Below are 22,268 nucleotides of genomic sequence, written 5' to 3'. Positions count from 1 at the left end.
ACTTATAATGACCAGCAGGGGGCGATGATTCAAAAAGATGTCTAGTTGCGTAGGGATATATGATACAATAACTCTGTTACTTCTCACTTTATCTGTTAATTCATGAAACATTTTCCTAATTTGTTTATGGTCTAAGTCTTCAATTCAGCAAGATATTCATTTTTTAAAATTATGGCCCTATTAATAATAAAAAATATAATAAACCGGGGTATGATTTAGGGCTACTTGGATTCTAAATTAGATCCACCCCTCCTGGTTACATCTATCTCTAAAAAAACAATATGGCTTCGGCCAAATTGGAATCAGCTGAGAATGTAACAGATGATTTTTCTGTACCAAGAAATACATTACTTCCTGAGCTGATGTTTCATTTTAGCTCAGTTCAGACATCCAAGTTTCAATTTGGTCACATTTAACGAAACTAGATTTACTTGATATACTTGCCCTACTCTCACGATCCTACGGAACGGTTGACAAATTCATGTCACATCTTGTTTCTATCTATAGCGTTAGAAATTTTTTCACCCTTTTTTTTAGTTCGGCCCAAGTCCCATCCACTAACATGGAGGGGGTGGGGCTTATACTGCAACCAGCCACCAGGGGGAGCTACACTCTACACTCCCAGCTAACAGTAGCTGTTCCTCTGCTACTGCCACCTGCTGGCTGGTATGAACAGTTCATTTGTTGACTGTTGGGTGTAGTCTTTGCGTTGTGTTTAAGTGCATCACCCGTATGGTGGTAGTTGTTGTCACTGGTTTTTCTTTGACTTTTGTCTCTTTTTCATACAACTGGAATATTTTGTGCATGTATTGATTCTGTTTTGGAAAGGCTGACGACTGTTCAACCTAGAAGGAAAACATTTAAACTTGATTTGTGGATTGTGCAACTCTGCTATTGGAAATGGGTAATATAATAATATAGCAAAGTCCGTTGTCAGGTCAGTGGAGGATCAGTCCATTGGGAGGTGGTGTTGCTTTGGATGGCACTAGATGTGTTAGCTCGCTCGCTCTCTCTCTCTCTCTCTCTCTCTCTCTCTATACAGCTTGCATCATGAAAAAAAGGGTCCATTTAGCTTTCAGTCAGCCTTTTAGGACTGTAAATATTCATGCTGTCTTATGTGTGTGTGTGTGTGTCTGCGTGTGTTTGGTTGGATCCTTTAGATATTGCTAAGTTAGTTTTCATCACATTTTATTAATATCACAAGGCCTTCTCTTCCCCTCTTCTTCTTCTTCTGTCTCACTCTCTCTTCTCATTATTGCGCGTCCCACTGTTAACACAGATCTTGTGTGTGAATGTGTGTGTGTGCACTGGTAGTTTTCCATGAGGGAAGGTTTGTGGGGGCCCCAGGGGAAAGTCTTCACAGAGGGGAGGAGTCGGCGAAGGAATTTTGTGTGCGCGTTTGCGTGTGGGGTGACAGTACGATTATGTTAATGAGGAGGAAGAGGTAATGTGTGTTTGGGGGGGGGGGGGGGGGTCGCAGGTGTGTGTGTGTGTGAATGAACTCGTATTGGGCAATGCGAGCGGAAAACTCCAAAGTACAAAGCGGCTGCACGAGCGCGTGTGTCAGGAAGTGAAGGGGTATTGTGCAAAAGCGGGCGGTGACGGCAGAGAGACAGAAAGAGAGAGAGATAAGGAAGGGGAGAAGGGGGGAAACGCGACAGGGGGAAAGTGAGGGAGATTCAGACGGTGAGACAAAGAGGTCGCTTGTTTTGAGATGCCGGTGTCCTTTCCAAGGACAAGCAGACATGCCACTGCCGTCATGTGAGGAGTCTCCTCCTCCTCCTCCGCTGTCTGGTCAACTCCTCCTCCCCTTGTAACTTTCTCCTCTGTTCCTCTCAACTCTGCGCAGTCCGCAGCAGAGGTGAAAGCAACATGTGCAAAAAGAAAGCGAGGAAGTGACTCGGGGTCACTGTGCAAGTATGTATTTAATGGAACAACACAGATCTTAAAAGTATAAAGGGACTGTGAGCTACTAAAATGAAAATAAAAGGATGAAATTCAGACTCTGTATCTTCTTTGAGACTAAAAAATTTTGTTCCTGTATAAAAGTTTGCCACTTACTCACAGACCTCCGACCCAGTTAGTAAGCAGAGGTCGCCGCGTTCTGTCGGGGAAGCGGAAAGAAGCGCGGCTTTTAACGGCAAGGCTCTTATTTTGAAAAGCAGCGAATACTGCCTCTTTGTCCCGAAGCGCTGACTGGAATGGCGTGAATACTGCACGACTAGAGGAGGAAAGCTGACAGGGCTGAAGTGACTCATTGATATGTTATGTACTTCCCAAACGTGCTTTTTCCACTTTCTCCGCTCAGGTTGCACTTTTGTTTTATTTCAAATTGCAATTGGGTTTTCTTTGGACGCGCTCCAACTGCAGCCATTTTCCGCCTTAAGGCAAAACGATCTCTCTGAGACAGCTGATCTAAACATAATCTCGGTTTTAAGCCAGCAATTATGTGGCGTTTTGTTTTCCAAGGTGCGACCGCAGCGAGTAAGTAGCGGCGTGTTTACAATTATGGGAAGTCTTAATGATAACTTTCTGTATAAAGTAGAGACAGTCAGCTGGAACCTGAGGTTTGGATGTTGATTTTTTTTTGATAATGGCCTCTTGAGAAAGTTGAGAGAATGAAGCAACGCCTTCACCTTATCAGAGGACTGATTTCACAAGTTTGTAATATTTGTTGGACGTGTCGACATATTCACTCGCGTAAGCCTTCTGGTCTTTTAACCCCGGTCTAAATCGCAGACAGACAAATGAAGGAGTTAGTGATCGGTTGACCTGTGATAGTTTATCTTCTGTTTTTCTCTCTACAGTACGTCAGAAGCAGGAAACATTTAAATAGAAGGTAAACCTGTGAATCCACGGCTTTATATATTTTAATTTACTACTAAATCTTTAAATTGGCCTGAGCCATGCTAGCAGCTCTAGGTTGCTAATGTCAGTAGATGTTAAAAGCAGGTGTTAAAACATGTTTTTTGTTTTCCATCTTTAAGGAATTATTCAGTGAGATGGTGTAATCACAGGCACATTACTCGCGTTCGATGGCCATTTTTGAGCGCGTCTGTCGGCGAACTTGCTCGGGTTTACGCGTTACAGTATGTGTGCGTGAGAGTGAGCAGGGACAGTGGCTCTTTGTTGCCGTTGCCAGGCTTTTGGATCAGCCCGGCTGGCAGTGCCTACACTGACTCTTTCTTCCTTTATCCTCTCTCTAGTTCTCTGTGCTATTGTACCGCTGCACTGCGGAATCCTGAGAAATATAAAAGTATAGAGCTACATATCCGATTCTGAAAAAGCTTTTACGGTGTGTTTGTTTAATGGGTGCATTTTAGACTTTATAGTTTGGAATAAATGAATTACTTATATTACCTTCTGCTCTGGTATTCATTTAATCACAACCATGACGTTCAAGATCGAGACTGACTGAAGTTTAAATGACCTTTGACCTTAACAGTCAGCGAATTCAGTGGTATCGACGATAATCAGAAATAGAAAAATACATCTCGGCCCGTCGCTCCATCTCTGTGTCTCATTCCTCTAATTGCGGCCGTTAATCCTCAGCCAGATTAGAGGGATGTGCGGAGTTCTGTGTGGTCTGAGCGGACGACGGCGGAGATCTCCCGGAGATTACCTGCTCCCTGTCATCATCGCACGAGCCGAAACTGACGGCAATCCAATTTACCCTGCCCCGGCGTCTCCCCGTACGAGGAATGCGATTCAGCAGCCGAACCAGGGAACCACTCAGCACTTTCCGCTGAGACGCACTGAGTTTGTTGTGGTTTGATTACAGTTTCCCATCCCTTGCTGGATCCTTAATATATTTAGCAATTCCGCAGAAGTTTTGCTGTCGAAACGGCTGAAAGGCTGCCAACGGCGGCCCGACTAACTCGCGCCGACGATGTGGGGCGCGCTGCCAGAACTGAGGCCGCAGATGCTCACCGATGACCCCGACACAGGCACATGGCTTGGTTTATCTTGGGCCTACAACGGCAGCATGATTGAAGCTTTTCTCGCCGAACTAACGCACGGTTAAATAGTTGTGTAAGAAAACCCCCAACCCAGACTGTACTTTTATTTTTTATGTGCAAACAGACGCTCGGTGTTCTTAGATGGTACACCCAGCCAGCCAAAAGTATTTCTGTCTTCCCTTTGTTGCGGCTGTTCACCGAGCTATCTGTGACATTTAGCACTACAAAGACACAGAAGGGTGTTAATTATGTGCCATTTGTCTTATCTGTCATATTTTATTCCATTTAGTTTAGTCTCAGTTGAACAGAAAGGTATTATTAGTATTGTTCTATAAATCTCTCTTTTACATGCTTTCTAATGAGGCTTCGTTTCTCACGTCCAGTCATTTTATCGTACATTTTTCTTTAAAGACTCTGTGATAATGTGATAGGGAGTCTCTTTTGGCAGTAGTCTCCTCATGGATGACATAAATCTACTCAGTGGCATTTGGTGCTGTCGCGTCCGTTCCCTTAATCTGGCCTCAGCGTCTTGTAGATATAAGAGGAGAATCGTTGGAAAGGCAAACTTTCTGTGGCTCCGCTGTCGTTATCAGTTTCTCAAGCCTGGGCTTGAGCATGCTGTTTTTCTCTTTTAATCTGGGTTTTTGACAACATTTCCAGAAGGGGGGCCTTGACACGGTTGTTTGCAGATGAGTGAGGGTGATGGAGTCACACGTCTCATTCCCACCGCGCCTGTTTTTTCCTTTTGAAGTCATCTTTCTGATAGCTTTAACTTGTTTGGATAGAAATACGTCCACGATCTAAAACTGAGCTCCGTAATTATCAGTCAGTTTGAAATTAAAAGCAAACTTGCTGAGTTGATTAAGACGCCTGCCACCAAGAATTCACAGAAAACCTTTTCTCAAGCTTGAAGACAAACACCCAAGTTGGAAATTTCAAGCAGTTGTGTGAAGTCTCCTTTTAGGAGCCTTGAGCACCTACTGGGGAAAATGGTTTTAGATTTTCTCTGCCAAGTCACGAAACCAAATGCTCAGTAGCTTTTACTGGTTTTCTCTTAAAGGTTGTTGACTCCCAATTGAAAAACAAGCTGTTACTTGTTGTGCTTTATACAAAGACAGGCTTGACAAGCGGTTTTAATTTTGCGTCTGGCAATAAAATCAGTGAGTATCAGAGAGATCCTCCCTCTGGAGGTGTTACCAGCCAGCGCTTTCAAATTTGGGACAGCAATAGCCTTAACAGGGAGCACGCTGTACTAGTTTTCAAGCTTTATTTTCAGAGGTGTTTAGTCTTTATTCGAATTTATTCTCACTCTGCGGAAAAGACAGCAGCATGTGCAACGCCAGCATCCACTACACCAGTCACTTATCTTATCCCCCTGCCTCTGATATGCGGTAAAACAGGTTCGGTGTGTGCTGTAGTCTGCAAAGTCTATATTTTTCTTTGCAAACTGGCTGCAGTCTTGACTCTCCACTTGACACAACCTGTGCGTTCATCAAAAACGAATACCACACCCAAACTGGTGAAATATAACGTCGTTTTAAACCCTACAATCATTAGCGCTGTTAAAATGAATAAAACCCCTGAATAGTTTTTGACAACATTTCAGAATTTTAGTGCTCAAGAAACTTTTTTAAATGAGTTGTGCTGTGCTGTTCCAGTCCAGCGATGAACCGTCTGAAAGCTGGAAGCGCAGTGGGCTGAGACACACAGTGTGCTTGTAATGTGGGGGGGCTGGAATCTGACTCATGTCCGTGGTTGCATTTCACATATTTGTGTCGTCTTTCCCGTCACTCCACACTGGACGTTTCGTCATGTGAAATGCACATAATGAAAAAAACACAGCATCACAGTCAAAGCGTTTTATTAGATGCAACGTTTCATGGCGGCGTCTTGTGCACGGACTTTGAAGGAAACTTGAAGAGGGTGTAAACAAGAAATGAATTCAATCAACTTTAATGAGAGGTAGCAAACTTGTCACAGATTTAGTTGAAATCTTGTGATGGCTGCGCATGGAAACAATGGATCTTTGTCTGGTCAGGCTCTTCAGGAGGAGGAGGAGGAGGAGGAATGTTCTCCTTCAGCTCAACAAACTAATTGTCCAGAGTCGCTGGCCTTAAATCAACCATACAGTACATGTTGTTTGCTTGTGTAGATTAATCGCTCAATGAGCCGGAGCCCTTTTACATTCAAACTGTTAATCCTGCTTTTATAAAACTGGACCTGGACAAATTGGACCTTTATCGCTGGCGCATATCTTCATTTTAGCTCAGCGAACGGATGTTTGCGTCTGTTTCACTGTGAGATCTTTGGTTCCGAATGTTTGCTCAGTGGCAATTGAGAGCGGCACCGCGACAATATTCCAGCGAGCTCATTCACCTGACTCTTATATGTTTGCCAAGTAAGCCTCGGACAGCTTGCCAGGGTCAGAGTGTCAATGTAATCTCGGCTAGTGGCGTTGAAATGATCATTTATGTGTTTGGACAGACGCCGTCCGTCCTTCTCGCTCCTCTTTTCCTTCGTCACTGAGTGCCAGGCTTCTATGAAACGGTGACATCCGGAAAACCCTGGCGGCTTCGGTTTGATTATTAAACGTATTAAATGCTTCTACGTCACGGTTGGTCCAAAGTTCATGACAGTTTGAGTATTACAAGGGCAACATGCAGCGTGGTGAAACATTTACAAGGCAGCTTTATATAGATATTTGGACTACTCCTAAGGAGCTTTAACATTTAAAAAGACCTTTTGGTGCTACGGACTTGGCGTCAAATGAAGGGTCTGAGGTTCAAAGATATCCGGCATTTAGTTTTCTACATCCACCCCAATCATAATGGAGGTAAAGAGGCAGATAGCTCAAAAACCCAAACTATCTTAATGGCTTCCAATAGAAGTAAGTAAGACAACCAAGCCAACATGTGTTACCAGCATTAAATCACACACTACTAATGGCTTCAGCTCTCTGCAATGTTTCCCCTGATAATATTACGATTACCCTCCGTACTTGCTACTACAGTGACATTCCAAAGGCCACGTTTTACGTCTTCAGCTCTCGACGCTGTTTATGTGCGGCAGAGCATTGTTTAGGGTTAAACAAGAACCTATACTGCATTCATTAATTACCGACCTAACCCCGACCCCCCCCCCCACCCCACCCCCAGCAGCCTCATAAAAACCTCTCATGGAACCACTTAGTTCTTAACTCAATCACTGTTTGCTGTTTTGGCTTTACCGACGCAGGAATGAGCTCATTTTCTGCGTGTGAGGTCGACATCCCAAAGGATAAACCCTGCAAATGCTAAACACAAATCCTCGTAGTGTGTGTGTGTTTGAAATGAAGGCGTGGTCGCATGTCATTGGGAAGCTGGCAAAGCAGGTACTTGGAGGCCACGCATCCACAGCGACCGACCTGATGTGCTGTGAAACATACGGTGTTAGTTAGCGGCTAATGAATTGCGTCAGATTATCCTGAGTTATGGTGCCGCAAAGCAGTTTCCTTTTGGGTTTTGTTATGCTGCGGTGAGCTAGCCATAATGAGGGGAAATAGAGCAGTCTGTGGAAAAAGAATGTCTCGAGCTCTTCTTCCTTTCTGTATCTCTTCCTCTTTCATCCTTGTGGATAGGATTAGAAGAAGCTGAATTCAGCAAGCTCTACAGTATCAGGTCCTCTAGGACATACGTTAGAGCAGCAATAACGTTATATTTGACTAAAAAAATTTACCTTTTTTACATTTCTTTTAAATTCATTACTGAAATTTTCCTGCTCGCTTCCTTTTTTTTTTTTTGCTTAACATCACACCCCCCTCCTCCCTGCATAGTCGAGTGACTACAAACAGTTTACTACAAACACGTCCACCAACCCCCACCAGCGGCAGCCAGCCATCAAGGACAATCCTTCCTCCCTGCGAGTTTCAATGAACAGGAAGAGCACTTCTTGGTTTCGTGAGAGGCCCTCAGGGTCACGAGTGTCCTTCGGTGCCGCCATGGATCAGCTTTGACATTGCGACTGAAGCCCCGAAAGCTTTTGTTTCGCGGCGTTTCCTCCGCAGGTCATTGTTTTTGGCGTTGAGCTTTGTCCGTGCCTACCTGATGGGAAGTCAGATTCCACCATCCTGTCTGTTCAAGGACACCGGAGCGGTTCAGGGGCATTATGTCGCCCGGTCATTCATTAAAAAGCCTTTCAGTTAAAGTTTATGGCTTTGCTTTAGATTCCTGCTAACCACGGGAACACTGAGGCGGGGCTTTCAGTTGGAGCTGTAAACTTTTTGCTTGTAAGCCTGTGAAGATTCTCAAGTCGTCCAGGTCATGGTATATCAAGAAACATAAGCTAAGACTGAGATAACTAGGTGATGTTTGACCACTTGATCTTCAGTTCTTCAGTTAAACAACTCCAGTTCCTTCTTTATGTCCCAATTAAATATGGATTTAAACTGACCTTTGCCCAAGTTGGGACTTGAGACCTTAGCACAGACTGAAGGTTTTTCTCAGGATGATTAACACATATTAATCCTTTAGTCAATGTAAGGGAGCAGCAGACCAACATGAACCTAGTGTATTTGCATTGCTAAAGAAATTCCAGCGCTGCTCTTTTGACATTCCCTCAAGTGAAATGACTTCAAAATCAATTGCAAGGTGTTTCCTTTAGAGGACACGCAGACCTTTGCCAGAGAAGCAAAGCTAAAGGCTCTGTGGATTACTCCCTTTGCATTCCGCGCGTTATCTTTGCTATGAGCAAAACATTTTTGTTCAGCCTCTTTTCTCCTGAACCCTCACAGGTAAAGAAAAAAAAGTCAGCTTTAATCAGCTTCTCACCTTTTTTTTTTTTTTCTTTCAGTTTTTATTATTCAAATACAATGCTCGGCTTTGGGCAAGCAGTCACCTCTAGAACAGGACTTTCTAGCCGTGACTTTATCTGTGTGTGTGTGTGTCTCATTCACTATTCCACTATCTGCTGTTTGTACTGTAAACTAAGCAGATGGGAGACAGTACACACGGGGATTCGCTCGAGCTGCGCTGAAAGGCGGGTTCGGCTGTGCGCACCACACGAGTGCTGCAGGTGAGATTTACGTCCAAGTTCGCGGAAAAGAAATTTAGAAGGTGACAGAAATGAAGAAGAAGAAAGCGGTGGGAACAAAACAGGGAAGTTGAGCAATATTGTCCCCTCCCTTTTTTTCCTGTACGCCTGCTCTGACTTTCCCTCCCTCTCCCAATAAACCCCCACTCTCTTTCTTTCGCTCTCCCTCATCCCTCAACACTGCTACTCACCTGTCCAGTTTCACTTCCCCCTCCCCTCCCCGCCACCAAGCTCCTCCCCTCAGGGGCAGGTAGGACACCGCTTTGAGTGTATAAAGGTGCCCTGAAGTAGAGCAGCCTATCTTCTCTGCTCTGGGGAGTGCGGAAGACTCAGGGCTGCAAGAGAGAGAGAGAGTGTGGGAGAGAGAGAGAGGCGGAGTAGGGAAGTTTCAATTTAAAAAGACAATTGGATTGACTGCCCTCAGACTTGCACTGCAACCATGGGGCTGGGAGTAAGTACTGGGACTTTGTCACATGTTTTGGCTTGCTCTCTATGAGTTTTTAATCTAAGATTAGGCTGTTTATGTTTTCTTCAGACCAAGTTTTGGTCACAAGTTGTCGGTTAAGCTTGACAAGTTGTGTATTTGCACGGCATACTTTGTGCCACAGTTTCAAAATCTGCCATGCGAGCTAACACAGCTTTGGAAATTTTATGAACTTTGTGTAATTGGGTGGTAATTCGCAGCCCTCCCGGCAATGATTAACACAAGTTTCACCGCGTGTTTGAACAGCGCAGTTGACGGCGCTTTTCTGCTCTCAACCCGTGCAAGAGAAAGGGGAAGCGGCAGAGCAGTGCTGCCACATGTCTTGTTCAACGGCTCACTCTTATTTCGCTTTCTTCAACGCAGAGAGGAAAGAATGAATACAAACCGGCGGCCACCTCAGATGGCGGGGACAAGAAAGCCAGGAAGGCGAAAGCGCAGAAGGATATGGACGATCTGAAAAAAGAAGTCGATCTGGTGAGTACGCAAACATAAGGAAAATATTGTACTTTAACACTTCAGCACTCGCCACATGCTCGTGAGAGTTTCCAAAATTCACCTTAATCAAAGCCAAAAGGAACAGGTGCTAAATCCATTGACGTTCTTGATCTTTATAACCTCACGTCGAACACATTGTTCACTTCCCACTTTACGATTCGCGGCATATTAACAGCCTTGGTGACTGCCATCGGTCACAGCGGTGATGCAGTCACGGCAGAGACGATCCTCTGCTCCGGCCTCACGGTTGGTCACATGAGATGTAGCCGTCTGCCACATATTTCGTAAAGATTGCTGCTTGCACCGCTGCATGTGCTGTCACATGTTATTAAGGCAGTCACAGCTATAATTAACCCCCAAGTCATGCTCATTAAATTGGCTTTCAGAGCTGTGGCTGTGTTTTCATTATATACGAACCAGTCCTACAGTCAGTAAACATATATTATTCTGCTTCAAATTTCCTTTCACTCACGTATGATTGTTGGTTTAGCTAGTAGAGAAGCATTCAGCTGCTAAATGTGGAGGTTTAGTTGCGTATGAAGTATCCTGTGCAGATAGCAGCTGAGCAGTTGGCTTGTTTCCACTGCTGTCAGCTTTTTTTTCTCACATCTGAATCTGTAACTTGCTGAGGTCATTTCCCAAGGTCAGCGAGGCACTGGCTTTACAAGCAAGTGCATGAAAAGGGATAATGGATGAGCACCGGCTCTGATATTTAAATGCGCACTCTTGGAGCTGTACAGGCGTTTATTAACGGTGTAAAGTGTTTTGTCTGAAACAGTTCCTTAACTCTTCCCAGAAGTGCTCCCTTTCGTATCGCGGCCTTTTAAAAACAAAGTGCCTTTTAACTTTCAAAGTTCAAAGTGTCCTTGACAAGGTCAGCTCGCAAGGAGGCAGATTCAAATCTCACCGCAGAGGACCAATTAGATATCAGTGAATAAGCTTCTTTGAAATATCCTGACAGCGATTTCTAACAGTATTTCTGCAGAATGCTGAACTTCCAAGTGTCACCGCTTGATGACTTTCACAAGGTCATCAAGCACAGGTGTATTTAGATGCTGTCCGCTTCGAAAACTACAATTACACTAGAAACCTGGCTTCATGCCAGTTTCATAATAAAAACTTTAATTAAAATATTTTTCTTGAAAATCCAGCAACATTGCTTCGCCAGTGTCCTTCAGCAGGTCACAGAGTCCTGCAGATTATTAGGTAATAAAGCTCCCATTTCGGTGACATATTAATGATTATTGTCCTCAGTACATCTTAACTAGATCTCAAAGTCCTGCCGCGGCTGAAGGACATCTCAATGCCGTAACAACCATATCTGCCGTGACCTCCCAGGCTGACAGCAGCCTTCAAAGAGTCCTCCTTACCTTTAAAAGTGCATTTACGGAAATAATTTCCAAACTAAAGTTTAACTTGTGTGTCGATAATTCCCAGATTTGAGCCGTGGTTAAATAATAATAGCCCACTGAGCGGTGGTGAAATAGTAGTGAGAGTGCCTACTCTGGGGTGGGTCTCTAGGGAGCAAACGTAGCCGGCATGTTAATGATTATTGCACCATCACGCAATTAACCGTCAAAGTCCACCCGAAGACAATGACAGCTAGTCCCATAGCAACATAAATCCACCGGCGGTTTGATAAAATGTGACAAAGTCTAGCAGAAAATATAAAACAGTTTTATTGCACATGGCGCCAGTGGAGTTTAATGTGTGGTCAGCCATTCAGTCAAACTGTGGGTGGTGCTGATCTAGAATATCAGAGACATAGTGAAGAAATGTCCTCAACAGGCTCAAGAATTTTAAAAAAAGCAACAGCTGTTTGGGGCATGTGATAAAATATTATCCATGGCGCATTTAGTATGGCACGCTTTGCTTTCTTATTATAATGCAAAAAGGGTTTCAGGGCAGGCAGAAGCGTGCAATCGCGCCAATTTCCTCCCGAGTGTATATAAATGTGACGGGACTTCACCCGGCAACAGCTGCAGACTTCAGATTTTCTGCGGTCAAAGGAGTAGTGGAAACATTAAACGGACAAACTAATACGATGACATGCCGTCCCGCTGATGCTTTCATTAGCATCCATTCGAATCCATTATCTCCAGAGGTGCAGTTTTAGTCTCACCCTGTTAAAACTGTGACTTTTGGAGTTGATGAATAATCCACAACCTGTTGCGCGACCATCATGCCTTTTGCGGTTTCACGGGTTTCTGTGTGGGTGCTAATCAACCCTTTGCCACGGGGTCACGCCCATGCACAAATAAATGTCTGACCTTCCTTCTCGCCTTTGCTGTTCTTCCCTTTTTTTGCAAGTTAGCAACCAAACTTCCTGCACCACCTTCCTGAAAATAAGAGCCTAATCTTGTTTCTAAACAAATATTGAGGCAAAAATAATCTATTAATCCTCGCATGAAAAGAATATGTCACATATTCATTGGGCTCTCAAAATTCTGCTTAAAGGATTCAATACTTCGCTGTTTCGCAGGACAAAAAATAAAATAGAAGGTGGGAGTCTGATACTATTGCAGATCCTCTCTATCTATTCACTCACTCACTGTAGGCGTTATTCAAAAAAAAAAAAAAACACGGTGTAGGCACATGAATGCCTACCCTCGTTGTCCGTTCGCAGAGCCGCTACAACCCTTGAGCCGATCGGATCCGCCTCCGCCGGATTTGATGACACTGAAAGTCTGAAAGCCTCACTCCTGGGTGAACTCAGAAATGTCAAACACATGAGCAGTACTCTCCGGAGCAACCGCCGGTGTATCAGTTGGGTGACACTGATTCGGCCGGATGGAGTGTTTGCTCGCAGCAAACCGGCAGCTCGGATGAGTCCGTACGCGGGCCTCGCGTTTGGCTGCGAGTTTTAACGAATCTTTAAATGTCACTGTATGGGCCGGCACGCATCCGTAAACCTGACCCCGGTGGTGCCATGTCATCTTAACGCTCCCGTGCGTCCCCCTGGAGGACACGAGAGAACATTTTAATCCTCAAAGGAGATAATAACTGCAGTTTTATGCTCGTTTTACGCTTTTCTCTAATACTCTTTTTCCTTCTCTCTCTCTCTCTCTCCATAGGATGATCACAAGTTAACCCTGGATGAACTGCACAGAAAATACGGAACCGACTTGAGCAGGGTGAGCACTCCGCACATGTGTATGCCTTTGTGATCCCAGCGTGATCCCGTAGTCGTTACGCTGGCTGCTAGCGACAGTATCACAGAAGGAGATTCTCATCCTGTGTGAAGTGTCACTTAGCATTCCTCACATACCTGAATCCAGCCATGCAGATTTGTTTTGCTAGCCTGAGTTTACAGAAGCCCGTGTCTGTCGTTTTTATCCAGAAACATTGTCCCTGTTATTCCAGATCAGCGGCTACCAAACGCTTTGACTCGCGACCCCCCCCCCCCAGAATGAACTCATGACCCACGTCACATGTTATGGCCTACTTAGTCGTTTGAAGGATTTTACAAGAAAGTACCCTGGTGGGAAAACGGCTGCTCTGAATTATCCTCAGAACACATTGTCGGTAGTAGAATTCCTGCATGTTTACAGAGAAGACTGTGGATCATTGAGTAACATATTGTGAGGATCACACATGGAATTAGGTACGCCTAGAAACTGAAAGCAAGACCATGTGGTTTTGTCGTTTTAAGTGAACTGCCCCTTTAAAGAATTGACACAAACCCTGCTACTACACAGAGTCCTCGTACGTCACCGTCTTCTTCAAGCTAGGGACTCTACACACACACTCATACAGAATCTCATTACACAACTCAATACAACCCCACTGTGGCCAAATCCTTGACCGATGCTGATTATCTGATGAAATCTGATCTGTCTGAGTTTTCCCCAAAACAAAGGCTTCATTCACGCAGGAATACCAGCCTTTATTGACCCTACATACAAGATACTCCTGGCGTCCCAGTAAAAAGACCTTCACTCACGCTTTGCTCCTTTATAACACACGATGAGAAAGTTGCCAAAGTACACTCTGTTCATTGATAACAAAGATAAAGCTTGATCTGGGCGTGTCTCTCTTTTACACATTCGGTGTCACAAGTTGTGATTTAGCACAAGCTGTTTGTTTCGCTGTGTTTGTGAAAGCAGGAAGCTGTAATCTTAAATTACAGGGATCCTTCATCTTGCGGTTGTGGTTTCTTGTTATTTTTCTGCCAACTCGACCGTAATCCAGCGTCTCTTGAGCTAACAGCAGCTAAACCTGTTTACTAAACAAAGCTGTTCGCCAACAAATGGGTCGTTCTTGTCGTCCTTCATCGTGTTCCCGAGGTTATCAACAGATTCACGCAGAAAGGAAGTAGGTGCCTTTTGTGGGTTCACGCACACCTATGTGCACGTATGCATCAGCTGGGATAGTTGGCCGAAACTCTGCCACAACCTCTGTTTCTGTCTTTTTCTTTCAGCTAACGTGAACCGCTTGTACTTTGTGTTCCTTTTCAGGGTCTTTCCTCCTCCAGAGCAAAAGAGATCTTGGCCCGAGATGGCCCGAATGCCCTCACACCTCCTCCCACGACGCCCGAGTGGGTCAAGTTCTGCAGACAGGTAAAGTCATTTTCCATGCAAAACACTTGCCTTCTTTTAATATGCAAATTGCGGAAATGCAAATTCCCTGTAGCTACGTGAAACTCTTTCAAACTTGTTTTGTTTTGTTTCCAGCTGTTTGGTGGTTTCTCCATGCTGCTGTGGATTGGTGCTATCCTCTGCTTCCTGGCTTACGGTATCCAGGCTGCATCGGAAGACGAACCGGCGAATGATAACGTAAGGAAGTCTACGCGAATGCTGTCTATTAATTAAAACATTAACACCTCCTAAGATTCAGTAAATGAGGTCTTTCCTGTCCTCCTCTAGTTGTACCTCGGAGTTGTGCTGTCTGCTGTCGTCATCATCACTGGTTGCTTCTCCTACTACCAAGAGGCCAAGAGCTCCAAGATCATGGAGTCCTTCAAGAACCTGGTCCCACAGGTGAGATTTTCCAGACAGCAAACACAAGAAATGTTCGGGGCTGAGGCATCTCCTCCATGCTTACTGTTGTGTTATTGTATTGTTTTCTGCATTACTGCCACCTACTGGACTGGCTGAATAATGCCATACACATGCAGACTAGTTTTTTAAACCTTCTCTGCTCTTTAAACGATGGAAGAGCAGTCAAGAGCAGTCAGTCTGAAGAAACTTTTTAGTTCCCTTTAAAAAAAAAAAAAAAAGTTCCCGGTACTTTGGGTGGATACACAGCTGGTGACAAACAACAGATGTTGCATAATGCTAAGGAGTAGTATCACTTCATCAGCGTTATTCGTCATCTGGCTTCTTTCTCCTGGGAGTACAAGTTTTGTGAGACTTTTTGACGTCATGTTCCCTAAAAACCCGTGTTTTATTGTGTTGGATTCCATAGCAAGCCCTGGTCATCCGTGACGGTGAGAAGAATAGCATCAACGCCGAGGAGGTGGTGGCTGGAGATCTGGTGGAGGTGAAAGGTGGCGACAGGATCCCAGCTGATCTTAGAATCATCTCCGCCCACGGTTGCAAGGTCAGTTGTTGTTTAGACTATATCGGTATTGCTGTTGGTAAAGAACTTTCAAGAATAAAGAAACGAGGGTTTACTCACACGTTACACAACCTGGAAATCAAGGTTGATGTTGCCTAACGTCTTCCTGTACACTATGTTCTCAGCAGGTTTCCTTTGACTCACTCTTACAGCAAAAGCTTGTTCCTCGGATTAAATTCCTGTTCCTCTTTCAGGTTGACAACTCTTCCCTCACTGGTGAATCAGAGCCTCAGACCCGTTCTCCAGACTTCTCCAATGACAACCCGCTGGAGACCAGGAATATTGCTTTCTTCTCCACCAACTGCGTTGAAGGTACAGAACAAGCGACTGAGAATCATTTCTAGATTAAACCATAACTCATCTGAAGTATGTTTCATTTTCACATCTGTTATTTTTCTCTCGCAAACTAATCAGGTACCGCCAGAGGTATCGTCATCAACACAGGAGACCGTACCGTCATGGGTCGTATCGCCACCCTGGCTTCCAGCCTGGAGGGCGGCAAAACTCCCATCGCCATTGAGATCGAGCATTTCATCCACATCATCACCGGTGTGGCCGTCTTCCTGGGTGTTTCTTTCTTCATCCTGTCTCTCATCCTTGGGTACGGATGGCTGGAGGCCGTCATCTTCCTCATTGGTATCATTGTCGCCAACGTGCCCGAAGGTCTCCTGGCTACCGTCACTGTGAGTCCTTTATGCGAATTAAACATCTAATTATGGATCCCAGAGATAACTCGGCTACAAACTGACCCGAGCAAATGTGTCTCCAGGTGTGCCTGACCCTGACTGCCAAGCGCATGGCCAAGAAGAACTGCCTGGTGAAGAACCTGGAGGCCGTCGAGACCCTGGGCTCCACCTCCACCATCTGCTCGGACAAGACCGGCACCCTGACCCAGAACAGGATGACCGTGGCCCACATGTGGTTCGACAACCAGATCCACGAGGCCGACACCACAGAGAACCAGAGCGGAGCCACTTTCGACAGGAGCTCAACCACCTGGGCCTCTCTGTCCAGAATCGCCGGGCTCTGCAACCGCGCCGTCTTCCTCGCAGAGCAGTCCAACGTTCCCATTCTGAAGGTGATTTTGTATAAATATCTTCACACGCTAACCGTTTTGCTCGAGTTCACCCATTCTCATGGAACATTCTTCTACCTGAAAATGATGAATCATGAAGTGTTGCAGCATCTGGACTAGGCAGGGAGCTTTATGCATCAGCCAAACTGCCACAGTCTTTATAAAAAGCACTCAAGCTAATTAAAGGCTTTTCAGAATGTATAATTATATATAGCAAGAGGCAGCCAGAAGGAGCTATTGATTTGTCATATATATTGAGTACTGGCAAATGTATTTCTTTCTCAAACTGCTTTAAGGGATAATTCATTTGGCTGGGTAGGCTTTTTATTGAGGTGTATGAATTGTTTATTTAAAAGTTTTTTGGTTCAAATGGCAAAAGAATGACTGAAAAAGAAGCAGCGTGTTTCCTAATAAATAAACGATGTGACGTGGTTATGATCTGAGTGAGAGCCGCTCCACCTGACTCTTTGTTTTTGCTTGAATCCACAGAGAGACGTGGCCGGCGACGCCTCAGAGGCCGCCTTGCTGAAGTGTATTGAGCTGTGCTGTGGCTCCGTTAACGGCATGAGAGATAAATATCCAAAGGTTGCCGAGATCCCCTTCAACTCCACCAACAAGTACCAGGTAAACAATGCACACAAGCACGCCCAAAACTCTAACGACAGCGTATGTAGTGGTAAGTGCTGACTTATGCCCCCTAGTGGTTGGGTTTTGTCTTACAGTTTCTATCCAAACAGCTCAGATTAAAATTTTTGCTTGGCATAAATCGCTACAAGTAACAATAAAACCAGCATTTAAATCCAGCCTTCATCTTGTCCCACAGCTTTCCATCCACAAGAACTCAACCCCTGGAGAGACCAAGCACCTGCTGGTGATGAAAGGAGCCCCGGAGAGGATCCTGGACCGCTGCTCCACCATCGTGATCCAGGGCAAAGAGCAGCATCTGGATGACGAGATGAAAGACGCTTTCCAGAACGCTTACGTTGAGCTGGGAGGACTTGGAGAGAGAGTGCTGGGTACAACTCCTTCTCAGTTCAATAGCCCAAATTAGCTGGTGGGAAGAGAAAGGGAACTCTAAACTGATGAGCGTTCGTTTCCTGTCGTATCCAGGTTTCTGCCACTTCAGCCTGCCTGACGACCAGTTCCCTGACGGCTTCGCTTTCGACACGGACGAGGTGAACTTCCCCACCGAGAAACTGTGCTTCGTCGGCCTCATGTCCATGATCGACCCCCCCCGTGCTGCTGTGCCCGACGCTGTGGGCAAATGCAGGAGCGCTGGAATCAAGGTACGCCTTGAACGTCCGCGTCTTAAATTTGACACCGTTTGGAGTTTTCTGCCGGACGCTGATGTGTGAAACTCTCTTGTCTTCCCTCTCAGGTAATCATGGTCACAGGTGACCATCCAATCACTGCCAAGGCTATTGCTAAGGGTGTGGGTATCATCTCTGAAGGCAACGAGACTGTTGAAGACATCGCTGCACGCCTGAATATTCCACTTTCAGAGGTTAACCCCAGGTTTGTACTCTTACTTTCAACTTCAAATCACTTTTGGCCAACAAAGTCTACTCAGCCAAGAAGGCTTTTACCATTAATTCAATGCAGATGAATAAATCTGAATGTCTCTGAGCTGGTTTCTTCGTCAGCAGCTTTGTCTGCAGTCAAGATGTCACAATTCCTGATGGAATTTCCTGTCGCTCCCCGTGATTCTCCGTTTTCTAATGCCCCGATCATACCCTGCGCTGGGGAAACAGGATGTCGGATTACGGCCGCTCTCCTCATGCTTCTGTCATTTCCTTCTCAGGGATGCCAAGGCCTGCGTTGTCCACGGCGGCGAGCTGAAAGACTTGAGCACAGAGCAGCTCGACGACATTCTGATACACCACACTGAAATAGTATTCGCCAGGACGTCCCCTCAGCAGAAGCTGATTATTGTGGAAGGTTGCCAGAGACAGGTCAGTGTCACACTGTCACAGCGTCAGGATTAAAGCTTTCGGACATTTCTGAGTGGACGTCCTGACTTCTCTCCTCTCCAGGGAGCCATTGTGGCCGTGACAGGCGACGGTGTGAACGACTCCCCCGCTTTGAAGAAGGCCGACATCGGCGTCGCCATGGGGATCGCCGGGTCTGACGTCTCCAAGCAGGCCGCCGACATGATCCTGCTGGACGACAACTTCGCCTCCATCGTTACCGGAGTGGAAGAAGGTAACAGATCGTAGCTCGGTAGACTTAAGTAAGCTGGATTTGAATAAAACCGATCATTAAAACCTCATGTCTTGTTCGATTCAGGTCGTCTGATCTTTGATAACCTGAAGAAGTCCATCGCCTACACTCTGACCAGCAACATCCCCGAGATCTCCCCCTTCCTCTTCTTCATCATCGCCAACATTCCTCTGCCCCTGGGAACCGTCACCATCCTCTGTATCGATCTGGGAACCGACATGGTGAGCTCTGTCACCGAGCAAATCCTTTACCTTTCGTAGATCGCACCAAAACAGAAATAACTTTTTAACTTTTTATTTCTTTTCATTTCCCACTCAGGTCCCTGCCATCTCCCTGGCTTACGAAGCAGCCGAGAGCGACATCATGAAGAGACAGCCCAGAAACCCCAAAACAGACAAACTGGTGAACGAGAGGCTCATCAGCATAGCATACGGACAAATCGGTAACTTACATTTTTCTACCAGCTTTTGATATTTAAATTCTGTTTTGGAGGCTGGAGTTTCACCGCCGCTCTCCTCTTGTTAGGTATGATGCAGGCCACAGCCGGCTTCTTCACATATTTCGTGATCCTGGCCGAAAATGGTTTCCTCCCCATGGACCTGCTGGGAATCAGAGTCCTCTGGGACGACAGATACGTAAATGACCTGGAAGACAGCTACGGGCAGCAATGGGTCAGTGAAACGCGACCGAACCCGGCGAGAAAAAAACGCTTTGAGGAGACGAAAAAATACGCTCAACTTTTTCCACGTTTCTGTCCTTCAGACGTACGAGCGCAGAAAGATCGTGGAGTTCACCTGCCACACGGCCTTCTTCGCCAGCATTGTGATCGTGCAGTGGGCCGATCTGATCATCTGCAAGACCAGGAGGAACTCCATCCTGCAGCAAGGAATGAAGTACGTACACGCTGAAGCACATAGATGATAAAGCAGATGCCTTTGAACGCCGATGCTCATACTTTTCCGCGCTTCCCCGCAGGAACCGCATCCTCATCTTCGGACTCTTTGAGGAGACGGCTCTTGCTGCTTTCCTGTCGTACTGCCCGGGCATGGACGTTGCCCTCAGAATGTACCCTCTCAAGTGAGTACAGCACCTGGCTTAGATACACCTTGCTGCTTTCCGGCGTTAAAATTTAAGTCACCGCTTTATTATCTTGTTAAAGAAAAGCTATTATTAGGTCATTTCCACTTCAGAGGCAGACCGGAGCTTCTTTACTAATGAGGTTCTTTACCTGGCAGAGGAAAACAGAAAGCAGCGAGGACACGTTAAGCTCATTAGCCGAGGAGTCTCCGCCGAAAACTCCTGCCATTGTTCTGCTCGATATTGTTTTGCAACCCCCCTCCTCCTCCTTTTCCTTTCTTCCTCACCCACCCACTCACCTTTCTCCCCGTGCGTTTCCTCTCTCTCCGTCTGGCTGCCTGTCTCCCTCCAGACTCTGTCCCTGTTTCTGTTTACGACTTGTTGGCGAACGTGGCAAAGGTCGTTCTAGCTGGATCAAAGATATGAAAATATACGGTTTAGGTGTGATTTCGAGCGGCCTCGCCATCGCAGATTATGCTCTCCACGCAGAATCCTGCCTCTTCCGCATCCTCTGAACCAGTTGGCTCTCAAAAAGCGTAACGCTCGCCCCCGAAGCTTTTCATGTGCTTTTAGAGAAGCTTCAGCCGACCCTAATGGCTTCAAACTCTCTGCACCGGTGTTACTTTCTTTCCAAACTCACGCTGGGAAGAGTGCTCTTGTGTTTTTTTTTTTGTCAGCTGCAATTTAATCTGTCTGTCCGTCCGTCCATCCTTTAGGCCGTGTTGGTGGTTCTGCGCCTTCCCCTACTCCCTCCTCATCTTCCTTTACGATGAAGCCAGAAGATACATCCTCAGACGCAACCCAGGCGGTAAGACGTTTTACAGCATCTCTTCTTTCTTCTTTCCTAAGGCGTCCGCTGCGCATTCTGCCTTTGTTCTCTGCGTTCGAAAGGTGCCACGCTGAATTTAACTGGCATAAGAACAAGATGCATCTCGAAATTAGATCTTGCATCTGCAGATACACTGAAGGATTAAGTGTTTCTTTGTGCTTTGGGAAGATTATCCCTCTACTTAGGATAATTAAACCTTATAAAAACCCAGACACATACATTTATTCAATACTAAGATGCCAAAACCCTAATTATCACCCAATAAAACAATACTTTAATTCACAGTTTAGTCCCTCCCATTGTTTCTGATGTCAATCATTCATACTGTATGATGCCCAGGTAGCTTACAGTGTGGAGACAGATCAGGTGTGTATGTGTTTAGATGGAGTGGTGCCCCCCTCCCTCCTCTCCTCTCCCCTCGTGTCTATTCCCGTGTCTGTTACCACTGCCACAACTGCGTCTCCGCACAGAACCGGTGAACTGTGGCAGATGGCGGGGCCCGGTGGGATTTGAACCCTCCACCCCGTCATTGTTAATGCCTCGTTCCACCCACGGAGCTGAGCAGAACCCGCGCGCGGGGCCGGCTCCGGCGCCCGCAGCTGTGTTTGAGCGCGAGCGCGCGTCCGCCGCATCTGAGCCCCGCGGCACAGATCGGTGAACATCCCCGCTGCCCATGCACGGTGAATAATGTGCTACAGACCTAACGCTGTTTACTCCTGGAAATAAGAGAGTTCCTGAAAAATAAAATCCAGCTTCAGGCTCAAGCCAAAAATGCAAAATCATACAAATCAAGCTCTGACTACAGTTTTATTAACCATCTAACATACCTTTTGAGTTCCAGATCATTAGATTGTAGTCATTTCCTTGTCAGGGACATTATATATGATAATATCGTCTCATTCCTCGTCCCTTCCCGTCCCTGTATGACATATCTCTCAAAGCAGTTTGCTCTAAATCAAGGATCTTAACCTCCTCACGCTCCTTCGTCTTATTTCTTTGAATCAGCCAGCGTGGTTATCAGAATTTAAACCCCAGAGGCGGAAAATAAAAATAAAATAAAAAATAGAAAAATCCCAGCAGTGTTCCCTAATTGTGTCTCCTTTGGTTTCTAGGTTGGGTGGAGCAAGAAACATACTACTGATTCAACATGGAGGGAAAGTGTTTCGTCATTATTTACTGCCATGTTACATATTTGTCCCACCCCCCCTCGCTCCCTAAAAAAAATACGAAACATGGATAAATTAAAGATATCTCGATGTACATGTCATTCACAATAAAAACATTTCCATTGTACGACTGCGTGTTTGTTTCCTTTCGCGCACACAGCAATCTTGCTGCGTGACTAAAGCCTCTTTGATTGATTAAGGGCTAATCATGTCAACAATATCAGGATTTGGAGCTTTTTTTTCCACCTGGATTTTATCTCTAACCGCCTCATATTAAGCATGCCAGAGGAGTGTGTGTGTGTGTGTGTGTTCGTGTGTGTCCATTATCTCGAGAGCC

The 22,268-nt window shown here is 45.7% G+C and overlaps 1 protein-coding gene across 1 annotated transcript; it reads left to right on the top strand.

Annotated features, from left to right (window-relative positions):
* Nucleotides 1–9,337: 9,337 nt before the first annotated feature.
* On the top strand, nt 9,338–22,051 carry LOC311509620 (sodium/potassium-transporting ATPase subunit alpha-1). Its single transcript, XM_084574853.1, has 23 exons — nt 9,338–9,477; nt 9,874–9,984; nt 13,080–13,139; nt 14,463–14,564; nt 14,679–14,780; nt 14,871–14,984; nt 15,412–15,546; nt 15,759–15,876; nt 15,979–16,247; nt 16,334–16,642; nt 17,129–17,263; nt 17,463–17,655; nt 17,750–17,925; nt 18,018–18,154; nt 18,441–18,591; nt 18,673–18,841; nt 18,926–19,080; nt 19,178–19,301; nt 19,385–19,530; nt 19,622–19,752; nt 19,835–19,936; nt 20,653–20,744; nt 21,878–22,051. The coding sequence occupies exons 1-23, from the start codon at nt 9,466–9,468 to the stop codon at nt 21,904–21,906; spliced, it is 3,072 nt and encodes a 1,023-aa protein (XP_084430979.1). The 5' UTR covers nt 9,338–9,465; the 3' UTR covers nt 21,907–22,051.
* Nucleotides 22,052–22,268: the final 217 nt, after the last annotated feature.

This window comes from Chelon labrosus (genome assembly GCF_963514085.1).
Source record: "Chelon labrosus genome assembly, chromosome: 24".
Taxonomy (NCBI): Eukaryota; Metazoa; Chordata; class Actinopteri; order Mugiliformes; family Mugilidae; genus Chelon; species Chelon labrosus.
This window is presented reverse-complemented; position numbering and strand designations above follow the sequence as displayed.

What these genes read in the sequence shown, in the direction of transcription:
- LOC311509620 (XM_084574853.1), top strand. An exon ending in GGGTCAAGTTCTGCAGACAG is followed by an intron (nt 14,565 to 14,678) that starts GTAAAGTCATTT and finishes TTTTGTTTCCAG; the next exon opens with CTGTTTGGTGGTTTCTCCAT. An exon ending in CCAACGTTCCCATTCTGAAG is followed by an intron (nt 16,643 to 17,128) that starts GTGATTTTGTAT and finishes TTGAATCCACAG; the next exon opens with AGAGACGTGGCCGGCGACGC.